At 43.3% G+C, this 22430-nt stretch overlaps 1 protein-coding gene across 6 annotated transcripts in view; it reads right to left on the reverse strand.

Annotated features, from left to right (window-relative positions):
• adad1 (adenosine deaminase domain containing 1 (testis-specific)) overlaps positions 1-20795 on the reverse strand; it is a 36925-nt gene extending 16130 nt beyond the window's left edge. For 2 of the 6 annotated variants that reach the window (XM_052510804.1, XM_052510808.1), the window contains exons 1-13: positions 17014-17159; positions 12205-12378; positions 11874-12014; positions 11604-11771; positions 11403-11477; positions 11098-11223; positions 8289-8412; positions 7657-7827; positions 7310-7542; positions 6761-7001; positions 6472-6604; positions 6148-6257; positions 5113-5178 (exon numbers count right to left, since the gene is read on the reverse strand). In XM_052510804.1, coding sequence (XP_052366764.1) covers positions 5160-5178; positions 6148-6257; positions 6472-6604; positions 6761-7001; positions 7310-7542; positions 7657-7827; positions 8289-8412; positions 11098-11223; positions 11403-11477; positions 11604-11771; positions 11874-12014; positions 12205-12370 — 1707 coding nt within the window. In that variant the 5' untranslated portion in view covers positions 12371-12378; positions 17014-17159 and the 3' untranslated portion in view covers positions 5113-5159. Of the gene's footprint in view, positions 1-5112; positions 5179-6147; positions 6258-6471; positions 6605-6760; positions 7002-7309; positions 7543-7656; positions 7828-8288; positions 8413-11097; positions 11224-11402; positions 11478-11603; positions 11772-11873; positions 12015-12204; positions 12379-16720; positions 16976-17013; positions 17160-20673 lie in introns of those variants that run through there. The other 4 variants (XM_035766032.2, XM_052510821.1, XM_052510811.1 and 1 more) reach the window with 4 other exon arrangements.
• Between the last annotated feature and the right edge of the window lie 1635 nt (positions 20796-22430).

A 22430-nucleotide genomic window follows, 5' to 3' on the forward strand; every position in this document is an offset into this window, starting at 1 on the left:
GAGAGAGACACAGCGAGAGAGAGACACAGCGAGAGCCAGACACAGCGAGAGCCCGAGACACAGAGACAGAGACAGCGAGAGCCAGAGACACAGCGAGAGCCAGAGACACAGCGAGCCAGAGACACAGCGAGAGCCCGAGACACAGCGAGAGAGAGACACAGCGAGAGAGACACAGCGAGACACAGCGAGACACAGAGAGAGACACAGCGAGAGCCAGAGAGACACAGCGAGAGCCAGAGACACAGCGAGAGCCCGAGACAGCAGCGGACACAGACCGAGACACAGCGAGAGCCCGAGACACAGCGAGAGCCAGAGACACAGCGAGAGCCAGAGACACAGCGAGAGCCAGAGACACAGCGAGAGCCCGAGACACAGCGAGAGCCCGAGACACAGCGAGAGCCAGAGACACAGCGAGAGCCAGACACAGCCCGAGACACAGCGAGAGCCAGAGACACAGCGAGAGCCAGAGACCCAGCGAGAGCCAGCGAGACCCAGCGAGAGCCAGACACAGCGACCCAGACACAGCGAGAGCCAGAGACACAGCGAGAGCCCACAGAGACACAGCGAGAGCCCGAGACACAGCGAGATCCAGAGACACAGCGAGAGCCAGAGACCCAGCGAGAGCCAGAGACCCAGCGAGAGCCAGAGACCAGCGAGAGCCAGAGACCCAGACGAGAGCCAGAGACACAGCGAGAGCCCGAGACACAGCGAGAGCCCGAGACACAGCGAGAGCCCGAGACACAGCGAGAGCCAGAGACACAGCGAGAGCCAGAGACACAGCGAGAGCCAGAGACACAGCGAGAGCCAGAGACACAGCGAGAGCCAGAGACACAGCGAGAGCCAGAGACACAGCGAGAGCCAGAGACACAGCGAGAGCCAGAGACACAGCGAGAGCCAGAGACACAGCGAGAGCCAGAGACACAGCGAGAGCCAGAGACACAGCGAGAGCCAGAGACACAGCGAGAGCCAGAGACACAGCGAGAGCCAGAGACACAGCGAGAGCCAGAGACACAGCGAGAGCCAGAGACACACAGCCAGAGACACAGAGAAAGACAAGAGAGATCATGCAATCACAGATAATCTTGACATCATACCAAAGAAAATCTGATAGAAGCTTAGAGTGGAGACAGCAATCATCATGTTGGCTGCAACATAATTAACTGATCACCACATTTTTTTTTACACCTTTATTGAACTAGGCAAGTCAGTTAAGAACAAATTCTTATTTTCAATGACGGCCTAGTGGGTTAACTGCCTTGTTCAAGGACAGAACGACAGATGTGTACCTTTTCAGCTCGGGGATTTGACCTTGCAACCTTTCGGTTACTAGTCCAATGCTACTAGGCTACCTGCCGCGTGATCAACAAGTGATCACACGTTGGCAGCAACATAATTAACTGATCACATGTTGAGGGGAAAATAATAGCTACTGATCCTGAAGCAACTTTGCAGAAAAATGTGGCTCTCTGCATGCACAATTGTGTTGTAGTTTCTTTGTAATGGCTTTTCAACTGGCACATCTTAACCAGAGATGGGAATATTTTAAGGTCGCTATGGACAAAGCAACACATTTGATATTTAGAGGTATCTCCCTTTCCTTGGAGAAAAAATCTTTTGTAAGTGATGCTCAGAACTGACCAACGACCACAAACTCCAGATGACACGTTAGTAAACCCACACGTCAGCTCAAGAATCACCCCTCACCACCACAAATTGAAAAGTCTATCTACTGTGTACAGTCTAATGCTGTGCCACTATATGTCACCAAGGGGATTTTACCACCTTGTAACAACTATGCAAAGAAAAAATCCCAACAGTCATCAAGAGGAAAAATATAGCTGCTTGCATGTGGTAATATCTAGAGCAATAAATTCAACCCGCCCTTTGATTTTCCACACAGCAGGGTATATAAAAGACTGCTAACAATCTAAGATGACAAACATTTACAGACTCCAGACCTCCCTTCGTATACACCTCACAGGACTCTGCCTACAAGACCTTCAGATTATCATGGAAAACATATTCAGGATTGCCTTTTTGATGCTTTCTCTCTCAGTTGGTCTTCAAGGAAGCCCGGCTACCAATTTCTTGAAAATTGCAAAAGGAATCGAACGACTACAAATAAATATTACATGTGTAAGTCCCTTCATGACATAAGAGGTGTTCAAATCATTTTAATGTATTTCTGTGATCAACTAACATTTCTCTTTTTCCATATTGTTCTGTAGCCAGAAGAAGATACATTCTTCTATGCTCCGTCTCCAGCGGATGTAGAGGTAAGGCTAACTAAACATGTTCAACAACTGATATCTGCAAATGTACAACACAGTAGCCCTTAACCTTTCCACTCACATGTAGCCTCTAGCCCTAGCTGGGTTTCTGACTTGCTGAAGCATTATTTCTGCTTCGACAGTTCATAGAAGACCACTAGTACAGGAAACACAGCAAGGTTGCAGACGGTGGTTCAACTCATTTCAAATAGCACTTTGATCAACTAAAACCCACTCCCGTCTTGGCCGTGCAATTCACCACAACTAATCCACAGCCTCTTTTTCCATGTCACAAAATCAAAGAGCCCCAGGGCAAACAGTTACGTCTCTTTCTCTCGGTTGCAGAAAAGCATTGCTGGAGCACTGGCCTGTTCTATTCAACAACTGAACCACCTCAATGACAACAGAAATCTGCAGCATCATATCAACAGGCTTTTGACGGTCCTACAAAAGACATCTGATGATATCGTAAGTCTTATTACTTTCCCTAAACGTCTTGCCACTTCAAAAAAATAGATATAGATATATTTTCTTAGTAAACAGGTCGGCTCATATAAGTTGGTGTACCACTTTACATGGCGTTAGACTAAATCATACCTTATCTCCTCAGAGAACGGACTCGTCAGAATGCAGCCGTGAGAACCCGCTGTACAAAAAGTCTTGTAAGGAGTTCATGGAGAATATGATCAGTTTAGCTAAAGCTCTATCTGCCCAACGGTCCCCATGATAAAATAGGTTCTAGCTCCCAGTTGCATGGTGGGAGGATGGGGTCACAGGAAGTAGATTGTCATTGCACTGATACTATATATTATGTCATTGCACTGATACTATATATTATCTCTTAACAATTTGTGTAACATTGTGTAACACCAGCTTTTAAAATATATATATATATATATATATATTTATATGTCTAACTGGATGTCCTTAACCTGGTATGAAAGCCCTACATAATGAAGGAAGGGGCTACTGTAGGTTCTGTTTAATGATGTGATATCCATATACTGTGCCTGAACTGCTCTGAATGCAAGTGTTTGAGTTCTCAATGTCTGTTAACTATAATGTATTTAAGCTTCTAAAAAGCTCTAATTAAGTTATTTATTTATGTATTTATTACATATTTATTATATTTTGATTTCTACACATGGACTGTTCCTATAACCTTGATAATACATTTGCAATTAAAAGTATTTTAAATTAATGTACTTGGTTTTTTAGGGTTAAACATTGCTAACACTAAATGTAGCAAATAAGATGCCTTTAAATTGATTTGTTTTATCGTTAATTATATGTGAATTAGAGTTTGGCTTAGTAAGACCAAGAGTCGAATGCCCTTTTGCCCGAATCTGGAATCCTCTTTGCCTAGACTTAGGTGGGCTCCTACGTTCGCAGCTCGTGGGACCACTTCATTGTACAAGTATAAATTGGTTATCGGCCCATGTGGGGATAGTTTGGAGGTGTGGGGCTCTCAGCTGCATCTAAATGCATATCTACTGAGCTTCCTTCCGTCTCCTACTGTATGTTTCAATGGAATATCACAATATCTGACTGTGTACTATGGTAAGTCATACTGTGGTTTGAACAAATTTTTGCCGGGTCTATGCTAAAATCGAGAGTGAATGGCAGGCCAACTTAGGAGGTGGGTTCCTATAGGTGACCTCTGTAGGAGGGGGAATTCCCTTCTCAGTTATAGGGCAATAAACAATTAAAGTCCATGGATGGAAAATGAGCTCGTCCTCATCCACAAAATGGTAGTAAATGTAAATGACATTCTAACCTCAAGCTCGGGTAATGTAGTGATTCATGTTTACGGTGGGCCGGTCTCCTGCACCTGGCCTAAAAGAAAACCCATTGACATCACCAGGAGTATGAATATGATGTAGCTAATGCAATGTGTTGAAGCTCCTTAAACACATTGGAATCTTAGAAGGGTTGAAACAGTCATTTTGCTGTTCTAAAACATAGCCCAAGTAGCTGCCTTCCAGTAATGTGTAAACCACTCAAAAGGCTACAAGCACACAAACGCATCTGCGGGTTGACTTTATTCTACTGCCAATCCTTCCCTTCGTATGCGTCGGGCCACCCACCCATCTTATGTGAACAGGAAACGTTTTCCAGGATCAAGTTCTTAACATTGTGCCTCAAACATGACTATTCTAAACACGGGCTGTATGACCTAAATCTAGCTTACCCAAATGAGAGGTAGGCCTAAAAAGCAGTGTGCGACCACATCAAGAGAACTGGATATCCTGTTTATCTCTGCATCTACTATTTCAACGGGGCTGCTGTGCCAAGCACTTTAATCACAGAGATCCTATTCATTACTATTCCAGTTATATGATTCACACACCTTCTGATAACAAGGATCTGGATCAGTTATTTGGGAGTCGGTGATTTAAGAATCAGATAATGACCCACTCTGGCCAACCCCTTGTGTACCAGCAGAGTTTTCGGCCATCCCCGTTTGGACAACCGCCTTGACTTGAATACGTCAATAACCAAATGCCTCATACACCACAGTATCTTCTATATACTAGCTCGACATGAAAGGACAATTCCATGCATCCAAACCAAGCCTTGACAGCAGTCACTCGTCAATGAATGTTTAACATGTAATTCAGATAAACAATGACAATGTACGTCTGAGCGGACATCAGCGTCCAAGGCTCGTAATCAAGACAGTTTCAATATCAATGTGTTCCATTCATGTCACTACAGTGACACCTTCACTATGAACAATTTTGCATCCAGCCTTGCAGCATATTTGCATAAATACCAGGCTTTACATGATAACCCATCCAGGCATGCCACAAACAGCAGATCTAGAGTGGTTCATACATACTATTCAGGTGTTTGATCCTGGAGCGTCGTCCTGGAGCGTCGGGTCCCTTAATGCATGGGAGACTTCCTGTATACAAGGAAGTAAAAAGAAGCCAGGTTAATACAACAAAATGGGGCTGTGTAAACATTAAAACGAGTGATATGATATGCTGCGTCGCCTGCACAGGAAACCATAGCATTTCCTGTGTGTGTGTGTGTTTATAGTAAAGACCGTGCTCGTTCTTAGATGGTGGGATCAGCTTGTGAAACCACTGGCGGTATCAATGCAAGGCAAAATCACAACTACGGACCTCTGACACACAACATGACTTCCTACAAACTGATAATACATTGGTATGCAATTGACTTGTTCTCATGTGCAATGTCAAGGTGCATGCAAACTCCTGATGAGAGCACGTTGGATGATTGATTTAAATGCATTGCAGATCCTTAGCCTAAATTCAATCATGTTTTGAATTGCTCTGGTTGCATGCATAATGAAGATCATTGCATGAATTCCCGTCAGCCACAAGAGTTGACTGGACTAGTTCATACAATATCTTGGCTGTATTACAGAGAAAGTCTTACCTTCAACTTTGAATGGCATAGTTCTTTGTCAAAAAGCACACAATCAATTAAATCTACTGATATTATTGCCAAACCTTTATCATTTGAGAGGTTTATTTATATTCAATGTCTTTTCTCAAAGCATAATGCACAACAATGTGACCACAGAACTAAATAGAACATTAAAAATCTATGAGAAAAACTTTTTCAGAAACGTGTTTTTTCTGCCTTCTAACAAATTGTGACACACCTAAAAAAAAATAACACATTAAACAAATAAAAATCTCATGAACCATTTTTCATAATAATCTTAACTTCACAGGCTATGGAAGATGAACTTGCAGTTTAAGGGCATCATGTCAGCCTATTATTTTATGCTCCCATTTGTCCTGCTGAGGTTTGCTTTTTGATGTCGTTTTCTGTTCAAGTGTAGGTGGAGAAGTTTCACAAATGTATTTTTTAGTGAAGAGTCACGCTGGGGTCCTCTCACATGCTGAAGTGATCGCTCACTGGAGGCTTGGCCACCCAGGAGCCGTAGCCTTGTTGCGCTAAGTAGGACCTCAGCACACTCTTGGCCTCCTGGTAGGGCTTGGCCATCATCTAGAAAACCCATTAATGGGACATGGGTTATTAATGCTAAACAATGGGACAGGAGACATCACACGTTTGTGAAAGGTAACATCTGAGAAGGTTTGTAATTGATCCTGTCCCACACCCACTCATGGTTTCCTAGTGGAGCTAGTGGGCGGGGCATGAATTCAAATTGAATGGAGCCCAACCGTGGTGGGGGAGACGAGAGGAGCGTTTTTATTACCTTGGCCTCTCTGTAGGACACTGTAGCTAGCAGGTCCCGTCTTGAAGCCTCCTGGGCCACCAGGTTGAAGCGACTCAGCATGGCTGCTTTACACAGGCGACTGGCCAGGGCAGGGCCGCTCTTAAACGGAGACCTGACACACAAATCAACATGGCAGTTGTGAAGAATCAGCCAACAGATCACCTGTAGATTCCCTGGGTTTTCAAGCAAGAATGGGGCCTAATTCATGTCATGAAGTGCATTTTATTTCAGAACATTTGGGGAAAGTCTGACTATGAAATATTCTTACGCCTCCACCGTCTTGCCCTCCAGGCCGTCCACCACCTCCAGGGAGACGTCCCCCTGGCTCCAGTTGATGCCGTGGCTCCACTGGGCGTTGGTGTTTGCGCCACCCTCAGGGCACGCCGTGGGCACCAGGCTGATGTGGGGCCGGTACACGCAGTAGTACATGGGTAGGCGGGGGGTGATGCCGTCCACACGCTGGTTCACCGCAATCTCCATGCCCCGCACGTCACAGCAGCTCACGTCGCCTGCATTTGAGGATGAGGACGATGGCAGAAGCACTCGCCTTCATTCTACACCATTTGAAAGAAATCTATTCTTTGGAATCAGCCCAGAAGGAAAGACTAGGAGAGAATGAGAATTTTTGTTCCAATCCAGCACTACATCACCTGATACAACTTACGTGCTCGATGACCTGATCAGTTGATGCGTTAAATCAGGTGTGTTAGTGCAGAGATAGAACACAAACGTGCTGTCCACTGGGCTACATACGACTGGAGTTGAGAAACACTGCTTTTCAGACTATTGAGGTGTAACCTATGATTGAGGGACTTGCCTACAAGGATGCTGCTGACGTAAATGGGCTCAGTGAAGTGACTGAGCAGGGCTCCCTGGAAACCCAGCACCTGCCACTGGGTGATCTTGTCACTGGCCGACATGCTAACCACCCTGGAGGCGGCCTGGTCGAAGGTGGGGGAGAAGACTGAGAACACCTTGCCCTCCACCGTCACGTGCAGGCTGATCTGGTTGTTCACCTCCCAGGCTGAGATGGAGAGGGGGTTCAGGCGCCTGAGGGGAGAAAAAGATCAAGGCTGAAGGGACAGACAGGCTGGAAAATATCAACTTGGCTATTAGCTGAGTACTGGTGGGGCATAAGGAGTTTTAGAGTTGCCAGTCACTAACAGATTGGATGGGATCTGGGCGGCTCCTTTGGGCATCTGGTTCATGTACAGGTGGAGCGTGATGTTGCTCTTCAGACTGAGGAGCTTGGTGTTCTTGTCCTGCTGGAACATGGACTTCTCCTCAAGGCTGCGATTCTTACTAAAGAACAGCAACAGGTGCCTGTACAGATAACTGCAAATAAAACATGATTATACAGATATAACTACTACAAACTAATGCTTATTTGGTACCCTGAAAGTAATGTGAAATAAGGGAATGTTTGTATGAAATGTTGGTGCTCTAAAGTTTATAGGGAGAACATTGTAGGAGGCAGTGAATGAATGAATGAATGAATGAATGAATGAACTGTTATTGAATATCGCTGGGTTGTAGTGAGAGGGGTTGGAAAACATATAACCAGCTTTGTCAGGTTCATTTGTAATTGCCCTTGACTGACTTACGATGTTGTAAATGACATGATCTAAGCAGTGTTCTCAGGGCATGAAAAAGTTCCAGGAAATACAACAGGAACCACATAAGATCAATGTAAACTTTCTCACAACCATCTTTGCTTCCGTGGATAGAAAGAAAAAAGGGTGTTTTGAAGGGATATTTTTTCACATTCATTAATACACTGATTGAGATAAATGTACCGCATCAGTGATCTCCTTGCTGTTACAACTGCATGGGAGTCGTGAAGAACCCGTCCATTTGGTGTAGCGCTCTCCTTAGTGTTGTAATTCCCTGTTCCAATGGCCACCACTTCACATCCACTGGCTAGATGGATGTTCATGAGCCACGCACAGAGAACACATTTACCGGTAACATTCATAATAGCAACTTAAAATGTATCTTATATAATTCAAACGTGCCTTCAGAAAGTATTCGGACCCCTTGACTTCTCCCACATTTTGTTACGTTAGAGCCTTGTTCAAAATTGGATTAAATAAAATAAAAATCCTCAGAAATCTACACACACAATATCCTATAATAAAAAAGCAAAATAAAATGTTTTTTTCTTAAAACGTCTTCAGGATCGGTGGGTCCCCTGCGGGACGGTTGAGCTAACGTAGGCTAATGCGATTAGCATGAGGTTGTAAGTAACAAGAACATTTCCCAGGACATAGACATGTCTGATGTTGGCAGAAAACTTCAATTCTTCATCTAACTATACTATCTACTACAGTAGATATTACAGTGAAAAGACGCCATGCTATTATTTGAGGAGACTGCAAAGTTTTGAACATGAAAAGTTATTACTAAACAAATTAGGCACATTTAGGCAGTCTTGATAGAAAATCTCACAGAAATGCAATGGTTCATTAGATCAGTCTACAACTTTGCATATACACTGCTGCCACCTAGTGGCCCAAAATCAAAATTGTGCCTGGGCTGGAATAATACATTATAGCCTTTCTCTTGCATTTCAAAGATTGTACAAAAAAAACGTTGGCTTTTACTTTGTATTATCTTTTAACAGATCTATTTTGTTATATTCCTTTCACATTTCCACAAACTTCAAAGTGTTTCCTTTCAAATGGTACCAAGAATATGCATATCCTTGCTTCATGCAGGAAGATTTGGGTAGTTTATTTTCGGCTAAAATTGGGGGAAAAAATCCATGAAGTAAAAAATACAATAAAAAATAAATTGTGCATAAGCATTTAGACCCTTATTTACATAAGTATTCGAAATTGTGCTCAGTCGAATCCTGTTTCCATTTATCATCCTTGAGATGTTAATACAACTTTATTGGAGGCACCTGTGGTAAATTCATTTGATTGGACATGATTTGGAAAGACACACAACTGTCTATATAAGATCCCAATGTTGACAGTGCATGTCAGAGCAAAAACTAAGCCATAAGGTCGAAGAAATTGTCTGTAGAGCGCCGAGACAGGATTGTGTCGAGGAAAAGGGTACCAAAAAATGTCTGCAGCATTGAAAGTACCCAATAACAGTGGCCTCCATCACTCTTAAATGGAAGATGTGTTAAACCACCAACAATCTTCCCAGAGCTGGCCGTCCAGACAAACTGAGAAATCGGGGGAGAAGGGCCTTGGTCAGGGAAGTGACCAAGAACCCGATGGTCACTCTTACAGAGCTCCAGAGTTCCTCTGTGGAGATGGGAAAACCTTCCAGAAGGACAACCATCTCTGCAGCACTCCACCAAGCAGGCCTTTATGGTAGAGTGGCCAGACAAAAGGCGCTCCTCAGTAAAAGGCACGACAGCCCGCTAGAGTTTTCCAAAAGGCACCTAAAGACTTTCAGACCATGAGAAACAAGATTCTCTGGTCTGATGAAACCAAGATTGAACTCTTTGGTCTGATGCCAAGCGTCATGTCTGGAAGAAACCTGGCATCATCCCTACGGTGAAGCACAGTGGTGGCAGGATCATGCTGTGGCGATGTTTGACAGTGGCAGGGACCAGGAGACCAGTCAGAATTGAGGGAAAGATGAACGAAGCAAAGTACAGAGAGAGGTCCTTAGACTGGGGCGAAGGTTCACCTTCCAACAGGACAACAACCCTAAGCACACAGGCAAGACAACGCAGGAGTGGCTTTGGGACAAGTCTCTGAATGTCCGTGAGTAGCCCAGCCAGAGGCTGGACTTGAACCCGATCGAACATCTCTGGAGAGACCTGAAAAGAACTGTGCAGCGACACTCCCCATCCAACATGACAGAGCTTGAGTGAGAGGATCTGCAGAGAAGAAGGGGAGAAACTCCCCAAATGCAAGTGTACCAAGCTTGCAGCGTCATAACCAAGAAGACTCTAGGCTGTAATCGCTGCCAAAGGTGCTTCAACAAAGTACTGAGTAAAGGGTCTGAATACTTATGTACATTTTTGAGGTTTTGTTTTTTTGTAAAAAATTGTATACATTTCTAAAAACCTGTTTTTGCTTTGTCATTCTGGGATATTGTGATGGTGGGGGAACTAATCAATTTTAGAATAAGTAACGTAACAAAATGTAGAAAAGTCAAGGGGTCTGAATACTTTCCAAATACACTGTGTGTGTACAGTACTGTGCAAAAGTTGAAGGTAGGTGTGAAAAAAGGCTGTAAAGTAAGAATGCTTTCAAAAATAGACATGGTAGTACTTTAGATTTATCAATTAACAAAATGCAAAGTGAGTGAACATAAGAAAAATCAATATTTGTTTGGTATAATTGTTTAATCATACACGTGACTATATGCCTACAAATCTGTGACTTTGTGCAAGTGTACCTAGAAGAATTGATGCGGTTTTGAAGGCAAATGGTGGTTACACCAAATATGGATTTAATTTTGATTTTCCTTGTTCACTCACTTTGCATTTAGTTGATTGCTAAATATAATCTATTAACATGTCTATTTTTTCACACCTGCCTAAAACTTTTGCACAGTACTGTATATAACATTTAAATGTAGCCAATAAATAACCAGACATAGAAAAAGAGTGTCTCCCAGTGCCTCCTTAATTACGTGACTGAGTGATAAATGCTGCCACTGTGCTCCTGCAGGCAGAGACCTCGGGGTAGCTGTCCATCAGCTTACTCAGCAGCTCTCTCACTGCCTGGGGAACATGCTCGTTGATGGGGTTCTGACGCTCTGCGGTACAGTAGGGGGAAAAACACCATCACTGCTTAATGTCCAGAAACAACCCCTAACATGTCATCGTTTGCAGATCAAAATCTAATCGTTTTAAGAAACTTTGACAAACAATGTGCTTTCCAACAACTACAAAATATAAATAAAATAACTGAATAATTAAAAAATAAATGACTTGCCATAAATGGTTCTTCTAGGATGGATCGCTGAGCCTGTAGACTGACTCTCTTTCACTGGCAAGGGAGGAGGGCCATCTGAAACCACACACTATCTTATATTGACAGTCCATTTACAAACCATTCCCTAAAACATTGAATTTGAATTGAAAATCGATTTCCAATTACAGACATTTCATCAAACTAGTTGGTACAGCTATTCACCCAACGCCTCTGGAAGCAGAGAATCTCCATCCAAGGTGGGCAGCAGGTCCTCAAGGGCCAGCTGAGCTGCACTGGCCCTGGCCTCCTTCTTATTGATCCCCATCCCAGTCTTGTACTTCACCCCGTCAATCACAACACAGAAGGCAAAGTAGAAGCCTGGGATGTTACCTGGACATGGTCATCACATCATATTACTGAACATGTATATACACTGCCATGAATAAGAGGCTATGGATGGAGGATCAATGGAGGACATGGTTTGAGACGTACCTGTGGTTACCGTTTCCTTTAACTCAACCTGGAACTGTAGAACCTGAGAGAGCTGGTAAAGAGCTGACACTGCGTGGGTCTCACCCCGCTTGTATCGGTCAATCAACTCTTGGGGAATGCTTTTCGATCTGATGCCACCACCTGTGGCAGAACAACAAGACAACCAAACATCAGTTTCTGGTGCTAGTGCCAAAGTGGGATGGGTGGCCATTTTCACCTTCACAAAGCACAGAAACCCACAGGACCCATCCCTTTCACACCAACAGGACCCATCCACCGTAAGAACAAACCAACCGGACCCATCCCTTTCACAACATTTACTTAAGCTTACAATTGGTGTTGCATGCCGGGTCAAAGAGGTTTTTGTTAACTTCTGAGACAGCCGGAGACACATATGCCACTGCCAATCCAGGTGGGGCACAAATATTTTTCTTGAGGATTTGGGCAAAGCTGGCACCCCTAGAACCACGAAATGATCCACCTCGAGTCCAAGCCATCTTGGAAACTGTAGAAAAAGAGTAACATGTTATTCATACATAGCAGCCGTGTGTTATTTTCCCAAAGTTGGTCATAGGTTTTTGCACTGGACTGCAAACAGGCCTCGCCCAACTTCCAGTAGCCAGGATACCAGTCTCTGCTCTTTTGCTCATTATTGAATTGTGATTGCAACTGACACTAGAGGGCAGTATTTACACATTTTTGAAGTTGTTGGAAAGAGAGAATAGCTACCTAGTTGGAATGCATTGCTTGACTGCCATGCGGGCGATAAGCAAAAATATATTTTGCAAAACTGTAGCACCCCAAATGATTTGTTCTCAAGTTTGTTTGTTGAGCAGACTGTAGGTTTAAGGTCTACAAAGCTGTCTCCATTAGAGGTCCAAATAAAGTTTTTTTTTTAAAAGGTCAACCGATTACAATTTTTCAACGCCGATACCGATTATTGGAGGGCCAAAAAAAAGCAGATACCGATTATAATCGGACGATTTACACACACACACACACACACACACACACACACACACACACACACACACACACATACATACATACACTGCTCAAAAGAATAAAGGGAACACTTAAACAACACAATGTAACTCCAAGTCAATCACACTTCTGTGAAATCAAACTGTCCACTTAGGAAGCAACACTGATTGACAATAAATTTCACATGCTGTTGTACAAATGGAATAGACAACAGGTGGTAATTATAGGCATTTAGCAAGACACCCCCAATAAAGGATTGGTTCTGCAGGTGGGGACCACAGACCACTTCTCAGTTCCTATGCTTCCTGGCTGATGTTTTGGTCACTTTTGAATGCTGGCGGAGCTTTCACTCTAGTAGTAGCATGAGACGGAGTCTACAACCCACACAAGTGGCTCAGGTAGTGCAGCTCATCCAGGATGACACATCAATGCGAGCTGTGGCAAGAAGATTTGCTGTGTCTGTCAGCGTAGTGTCCAGAGCATGGAGGCGCTACATCAGGAGACGTGGAGGAGGCCGTAGGAGGGCAACAACCCAGCAGCAGTACAGCTACCCCCGCCTTTGTGCAAGGAGGAGCACTGCCAGAGCCCTGCAAAATGACCTCGAGCAGGCACAAATGTGCATGCGTCTGCTCAAACGGTCAGAAACAGACTCCATGAGGGTGGTATGAGGGCCCGACGTCCACAGGTGGGGGTTGTGCTTATAGCCCAACACCGTGCAGGACGTTTGGCATTTGCCAGAGAACACCAAGATTGGCAAATTCGCCACAGGCGCCCTGTGCTCTTCACAGATGAAAGCAGGTTCACACTGAGCACATGTGACAGATGTGACAGAGTCTGGAGACGCCGTGGAGAACGTTCTGCTGCCTGCAACATCCGCCAGCATGACCGGTTTGGCGGTGGGTCAGTCATGGTGTGTGGTGGCATTTCTTTGGGGAGCCACACAGCCCTCCATGTGCTCGCCAGAGGTAGCCTGACTGCCATTAGGTACCGAGATGAAATCATCAGACCCCTTGTGAGACCATATGCTGGTGCGGTTGGCCCTGGATTCCTCCTAATGCAAGACAATGCTAGACCTCATGTGGCTGGAGTGTGTCAGCAGTTCCTGCAAGAGGAAGGCATTGATGCTATGGGCTGGCCCGCCCGTTCCCCAGACCTGAATCCAATTGAGCACATCTGGGACATCATGTCTCACTCCATCCACCAACGCCACATTGCACCAGACTGTCCAGGAGTTGGCGGATGCTTTAGTCCAGGTCTGGGAGGAGATCCCTCAGACCATCCACCACCTCATCAGGAGCATGCCCAGGCATTGTAGGGAGGTCATACAGGCACGTGGAGGCCACACACACTACTGAGCCTCATTTTGACTTGTTTTAAGGACATTACATCAAAGGTGGATCAGCCTGTAGTGTGGTTTTCCACTTTAATTTTGAGTGTGATTCCAAATCCAGACATCCATGGGTTGATAAATTTGATTTCCATTGATAATTTGTGTGATTTTGTTGCCAGCACATTCAACTATGTAAAGAAAAAAGTATTTAATAAGAATATTTCATTCATTCAGATCTAGGATGTGTTATTTTAGTGTTCCCTTTATTTTTTTGAGCAGTATATATATTTGTAATAATGACAATTACAACAGTACTGAATGAACACTTATTTTAACTTAATATAACACATCAATAAAAATCAACTTAGTCTCAAATAAATGAATAAACATTCAATTTGGTTTAAATAAGGCTAAAATAAAGTGTTGGGGAAGAAAGCAAAAGTGCAATATGTGCCATGTAAAAAATCTAACGTTTAAGTTTCTTGCTCAGAACATATGAAAGCTGGTGGGTCCTTTTAACATGAGTCTTCAACATTCCCAGGTAAGAAGTTTCAGGTTGTAGTTATTATAGGAGTATTTCAGTATACCATTTGTATTTCATATACCTTTGACTATTGGATGTTCTAATAGGTACTTTAGTATTGCCAGCCTAATCTCGGGAGTTGATCGGTTTGAAGAAGTCATAAACAGCGCAATGCTTGAAGTACAATGAAGAGCTGCTGGCAAATGCAGGACAGTACTGTTTGAACGGATGCTTACGAGCCTGCTGCTGCCTACCACCGCTCAGTCAGACTGCACTATTAAATCATAGACTTATTTATAACATAATAACACACAGAAATACGAGCCTTAGGTCATTAATATGGTCAAATCCGGAAACTATCATTTCGAAAACAAAATGTTTATTCTTTCAGTGAAATACAGAACCGTTACGTATTTTATCTAACGGGTGGCATCCATAGGTCTAAATATTGCTGTTACATTGCACAACCTTCAATGTTATGTCATAATTACGTACAATTCTGGCAAATTAATTCGCAACGAGCCAGGCGGCCCAAACTGTTGCATATACCCTGACTCTGCCTGCAATGAACGCATGAGAAGTGACACAATTTCCATAGTTTAATATTGCCTGCTAACATGAATATCTTTTAACTAAATATGCAGGCTTCAAAAAATATACTTCTGTGTTTTGATTTTTAGAAAGGCATTGATGTTTATGGTTAGGTACATTCGTGCAACGATTGTGCTTTTTTCGCAAACGCTCTTTTGTTAAATCATCCCCCGTTTGGCGAAGTTGGCTGTCTTTGTTAGGATGAAATGGTCTTTGTTAGGATGAAATGGTCTTCACACAGTTCACAACGAGCCGGACGGCCCAAACTGTTGCATATACCCTGACTCTGTTGCAAGAGAAGTGACACAATTTACCTAGTTAAAAGAAATGACCACATGAGCACGACCGTGCTTTTTTTGCGAACGCGCTTGTTAAATTACCCGTTTGGCGAAGTAGGCTGTGATTCAATGATAAATTAACAGGCACCGCATCGATTATATGCAACGCAGGACAAGCTAGATAAACTAGTAATATCATCAATCATGTGTAGTTAACTAGTGATTATGTTAAGATAGTTTATAAGATACGTTTAGTGCCATCTAGCATCTTACCTTGGCTCCTTGCTGCACTCGCATAACAGGTAGTCAGCCTGCCATGCAGTCTCCCCGTGGAGTGCAATGTAATCGGCCATGATCGGTGTCCAACAATGCCGATTACCGATTGCTATGAAAACTTGAAATCGGCCCTAATTAAAATTGGCCATTTCGATTAATTGGTCGACCTCTAGTCTCCATCACATCATTCAATAATGAATTCATTACATTTCATCGTGCAAATATGTATTTTTCCTTCTCCATGCTGTTATTGCTGCCTGCAGAATGATCAATTACACACCGGTAGTGTCCATCGCCCCAGCCTGTCTGGCACTGTTTCCCTGCAGTTCTGTTAATAACGGTGAGGGCAGATGTTCAGCAGGTGCGAGCGAAGAACAGTGTGTGCCAGCTAGTCCTAAGGAGGCCTCCAGTACACAGCAGGCAGGAGCCACACCGTGTGCTAGCTATCTAGCTATCTAGATAGCACACAGCAATGGCCCCCCGCCTTCCACCTACTGTGTGCCTGAGTAGTTAGCGGTGGGGGCAACACCAGTAGACAGTGTCCTTTGCCGCTGCCTGTCGGGCATGGTTTTCTCCAGTACACAGCAGGCGGAGGCGACACAGTGTGCTAGCTAGCTAACTAGCAAACTATCGCACAGTGGAGCTAGCTAGCACACGGTGTCGCTCCAGCCTCCCGCCTGCTGTACTAGTGGGAGACGGCCGGTAGACAGTGTCATTTGGTTCTGTTAATGATGGCGAGCGCAGGTGTTCGGCAGTCGGGAGTTAAAACACTCAAAATACTTTTATTTCCCTTTTGACTCAAAGGGGCAATGGGATGCTTGAGAGGGGAGGTGTTCATGAAGGAACCAATGACGTACAATAATACCTTTCAGAGTTTTGGCAGTTCCATCTCACCAACAAAACTAAAACAAAAACGTACACCATACGGCAAGTGAGGAGTGATGGGTCGTTCGCGAACGAGTCGGCTCTAAGAGCCGGCTCTTGTAGGTGAACGTTGGGAGCCGGCTCGCATATCAGAAGTGACAAATCTATTTATAAAAAAATTACGATTTAAATTAATAGAATTAACTAATTCAAAGAACGAAAAAATAAAATATAGGCCTAAATGCTCAAGAGCACACACATTCGTTCTGACTGTCTGCTCAGACTAAGTCTCACCTGTTGTTCCTGTCAATCAGACACGCAGTGTCAACCAATGAACCAAAGATGCGTGAGGGAGGGCCGAGCCAACTCACTCAGTCACACACTTAGCAGCCGAGGAGAGCTAGGAAGGACAGCTGTGAAAACAACAGCTGGAAAAGGAGTCGGAAGCACAGTAGCATTTGGATGCATTTGAATAATGTAGTCAATGTTAGATCAGTTTAGAATTTGCCAAAACAAAATCTCATATAAAGCCTGTTCTACGCATAACCTACACCAGCATATGCGATCTGTGCACCCAACTGTGAAGCTAGCTGTAGCGGAGGGTCGAGAAACTAGCGGGCCTGCTAGTGATAGAGCCACCCCCTCCACACGAGATGTATCCACTCAGTCAAGTAGGCCTACTCCGCAACCCACAGCAACGCAGTCTTCTATGGACCAGTTTATGCCAAAGTCTATGTCTGTAGCAAAACAAGGCCAAATTGATATTGAATTGGCTAAAATGATTGCCACCGATTTCCAGCCATTTTCCCTCGTGGAGGACAGAGGTTTTAGAAATTAGAGCAATAGTCTAAATCCAATGTACACAATTCCAAGCAGGAAAACACTTTCAAAATCACTTATTCCACAACTGTATGAGAGCACACAGGCTTCAGTGTGGGAAAGAGTCCAGAAAGCTACTGCAGTTTGCCTTACCACTGACTGCTGGACATCAAGGGTAACCACTTCTTACATGTCGGTTACATGTCACTTCATTGAAGACTTTTCGATGTCTAGCTGGACAAAATGAAAGCAGCTGTGAAAGCAGCTGTGGAATAGTTCCACAGGAGCACAGTAGGTGCTGAAAAACTCAAGTCTACACAATGCCAGATGGGCCTAAACAAGACTGCAATATAAGATGGAATTCAACATTTTATATGTTGAGGCTGTTTCTTGAGTCAAAGGATGCCATCATCTCTACCCTGGCCATTGTCAATGCACCTGTTGATGCTCTGACCCAAGAGGAATGGGAGGTGGATGAGGAGGTGTACAGAGGCCTGGAACCCTTTGAGCAGGTCACTGTGGAGATCAGTGGAGAGAGGTACGGTAAGCAGTTATTACTACATCATTATTTAATCCTGTATTATATATGTAAATGAGCAGTAGATGAGAATGTAGTATCACTAGACAAAACATGAACCTGAACTAATAAGTTACTGGTCACTCTTTTCAGCTATATGACAGACTCAAAAATGATACTCCTGTGTAAGGGTCTGCAGCGAATCACAGCCAACCGCCAGAGAGAAGCAAAGTAACAACAGGACATGTGACAGAGTTGATGGACACCCTATGTTCATCAATGTACAGAAAGTTCCACAGAATGGAATATAATCACGTGCTATCAGAAACCGCTGCACTTGACCCCAGGTTTAAGAATTTAGCCTTCAGTGATGCCAGAACGATTGATGAGGCTCTTCAAAGAATAACCTCAGCAGCAGGGAGGGACAGCCCCAGCAGTCAGCTGGCTCAGGCACCAGGGCAACAGGAAGAATAGGGATCAGATGGAGCAGAAGCACCAGCAGTAGTGCCACAAACGTCTGCTGTTTGACGAGAGAGCAACCCGGGATGCAGCACGAAGGAATCGCTCAGCAGATGCCATAATGGAGGTCCGATCCTAATAGAAGGAGCCTTTCCTCCAAAGATCTGCAGATCCTCTGAGCTGGTGGAAGAACAAGGCCTCTGTCTACCCACGGCTATCTAAAGTCATGACAGGGAGACTCTGCATAGTGGCCACATCCGTTCCCTCTGAGAGGGCCTTCTCGAAAACGGGACAAATAATTACTGAGAGAAGACACCACATCAGGCCCTCGAAAGTGAGGCAGCTTGCATTTCTGAATGCAAATCTCTCATAAAAGCAAAACATGGTCAGCATTGCTGTGTGCTGCTGGTTATAACATTGCAATAAAGAAGAGAGAGAAAAGAGGGACCAGTTTAATGTTTTAAGTGGAATGCTGCAGTTTTGCAAATTGTTATTTATTTTTCTTTGATATGGTGTAATATTCTATTATGCTGTTCAGATTGTGTTCGTTTCAAATTGTTACATTTATATGCACTTTGTTGATATACATTAAAAAAGTTATACTTTAAATGCAAATGTTTAATAGCATTCTTTTTCATAACAAACCAATGCATTTTGAAATACATTGTGGTTAAGGTTGAGTATGATTTAATTTAATAAGAATTGTTTTAACACCAATCATAGTCAAACTATCACAAACTGTTTGACTTGAAAAAATACAACTTTTTTTTTTTTAAGAGCCGTTTGGGAGCCAAAGGAGCCGGCTCACTGAAAAGAGCCCGAATGCCCATCACTCAAGCATCACACAGTATATAAAAAAAAACTGAAGTCAGGGAAACAGGAAAGAGGTATCCTGCACGTTTTCAAGTTAAAAGTCTACATTCTCTATTACTCCTCAGTTGAGTTTACTTCACATTTAGGTAGCGAATGCAATGGATTTGTTTGCCAGCGCAAGTCTGGACAGCATTAGCTGTATTATGCCTAAAACAGTGAAGTTTCAGTCTGCTAGGTGTATCTCCACAGCATGGGCATATCTCTGGGTGACGTGGACATCCCCATGCATCCACCTTATCAAAATATGACTAATTCAATATTGCACCATCACATTCGCTGGGCTCCATCTGCAATCAAAACCAGTAGTATCTACCAAGAATAATGAATCATAACCAGTAGTATCTATAATGAAACATACCAGGAATAAAATATATGTTTTTTTAACTTTAATAATTAAATGAATTTAATTAGATTTATATGCCTATCCAAAAAAACGGAAGGTTGTAGTGGTCTTAGCTCAAATAGGTTATTCCCTCCATCGCCGGTGGCTCCATGCAGCACCACGCGCCTGCAGCCTCAGAAGATGCCCTTCTGGTAAAAAAAAACTAGCCAAATCAAGTAGTCGATGCCTGAACTGCACATCACTAGAAATTACGCGTGACGGATCTCAAAATTCAAAATTATCTAAATTCTACAAAGTCGTCATTAATAATTAAATGGTAAACGCGGCCTATGCACATCACTAGAAATTACGCGTGACGGATCTCAGTCGTCATTAGGTAAACGCGGCCTATGCAGTAGCTAGTCGTGTAGTTAACGCTAGTTATATTACTGCGTCTCTGCGTTTACAAACGGTATCTACCTAGCTAGCACGTCGTCAAAATCAAATTCAATTTGCTGATAGCTAAAACGTGTGTTAACTATGTAGCGAGTTAGCCAACATCTTGTAGAACTGTCTGAAGCTAGTTATTGCACGTTTTTTTTATTTATTTTTTATTTCACCTTTATTTAACCAGGTAGGCTAGTTGAGAACAGGTTCTCATTTGCAACTGCGACCTGGCCAAGATAAAGCATAGCAGTGTGAACAGACAACACAGAGTTACACATGGAGTAAACAATTAACAAGTCAGTAACACAGTAGAAAAAAAAGGGGAGTCTATATACAATGTGTGCAAAAGGCATGAGGAGGTAGGCGAATAATTACAATATTGCAGTGGGGATATAGTTAATGTTACTGTAGCTAAATAGTTACTTGGCTAGGTACCTATTGACAAACATTTCCAAAATAGTCATTTTATACTATCTGATAACCAGCTAGCTAATTCAAAAACAGCACCTAACGTTACCTGCTGTCTTGAATGTCAAGTGCGGCTAGCGGGTCAGTCACTCAGCAGATTCTGCATGAATGCAGTTTAAATTTTAAAGGATGCAGGTCACTGATAGGTTATTTCTTGAGTGTCGTGTCAAAACATTCCGAAACCAAGGTGAATGCAAATTAGGGCACTTAACGTTTTTGCCAGGCGTTACATATTTTTTGGCCATATTCCCAAATATCTCACTTGGGATTTGCGTTAGAATTTATTATGTAGTATCAGCATGAGGGGGAAAAAAAATATATATATATATAGTAGCATGGAAAAATGTTTGACCCAGGAAACACTGATGCTCATCTCCATTCATAGATTCCAGCTGAGGGCTAATTAAATGGGTGGCCAATGTGGCATCCTTGCAAAATGAGGGGATTGTGTTTGCCGGGGTGCCAAGTCTGTTTGTACTCTCTTGGCAACTCCTTATGGATTTTTTATTCCAAACATGTTTAGTTTGACTATGACAATTGAGTATGCAAAAACACAAACCTGTCTGGGATCAGGATATGATTGTGTGTCTGCCAATATGATTTTATCATTTGCCATTCATTACAGAAAGGGACCATTTATTTTGCCATAGTAAGTCATTGATTTTCTTCTGATACTGAATGCATTATTGGACCTTTGTGCTTGTTTTGTGTGAAGAGCTTCAAGCCTACTATTTGCAACTCTGAGACTAGAGGGCAGTATTTACACATAAATACATGACTGCATTTGAACCCTTTCAATACCCGTCTACAGTTTATAACAAATATCTATCTACCTTTTAGAAAATCTAACAATTTACTGTGTTCAATATGTAATGCAACTGATGTGACAGAAAGTCATTGACACGCTATAATTTTACATTTGGTGAATGTGAACTGTAATTCTGCATTTGGTGTCTGAGTCACATCATTAGATGGCCCTAGAAGCCAATCCCTCAATGTATTAAATGACATGTGTGATTTGGGCAGAAAACTATCCCTAGTTTATGAAATTTGTTAGCAAATTCATAATCTTTCATTTGTTTTGATGAATGACCATAGATTAGGGAGTGACACATTTCTATCAGAGAAATACAGAAATATGCCATTAGCCTCTGCCATAGAGTGCCCTCTCCCCAGCTCATGTTTGCCCTGACAGCACCCCCTTGTTGATAAATAACAGCACTGGCTCTCCAGCCTGGAGCAATCGCCTCCAGCTGCAGCTCCCCAATGCTCCGTCTCCACAGCAGAGATTGAATCTTCCCCATTCATTAGACTAAGTGGATGAGGTTCTCTAATAGGAGCTCCCTTCCCCTCAATAATTGTCGTTGATTGGCATAAATTAGACCCTAGTTGCCAGACGAGTGATTCTCAACGACGATAATCCGATTCCCAACTCAAACTAACAGGATTTTAACTTGGGCTTGGCCTAATGTCCGTCTGCAGACCCTGGCTGTGGCCCTGTGCCCTAGCCAACCAGTGCCCTCTGGATCATATCTGTCTGTGTGTGTGTGTGTGTGTGTGTGTGTGTGTGTGTGTGTGTGTGTGTGTGTGTGTGTGTGTGTGTGTGTGTGTGTGTGTGTGTGTGTGTGTGTGTGTGTGTGTGTGTGTGTGCTCTGTCATCCTTCCATGTGCACAGATTGCCAGTCGTACTCTGCCCTTATGACTCATTCCCAGAAAGACATACAAAGACATTAAATTGATAGGAAATGTATACAGGTTATAGTCAGAGACAGAACATGGGGAAAGCCTGAGGTCTTTCAACATCTG

The sequence above is a fragment of the Oncorhynchus keta genome, chromosome 4 (assembly GCF_023373465.1).
Source record: "Oncorhynchus keta strain PuntledgeMale-10-30-2019 chromosome 4, Oket_V2, whole genome shotgun sequence".
NCBI lineage: Eukaryota > Metazoa > Chordata > Actinopteri > Salmoniformes > Salmonidae > Oncorhynchus > Oncorhynchus keta.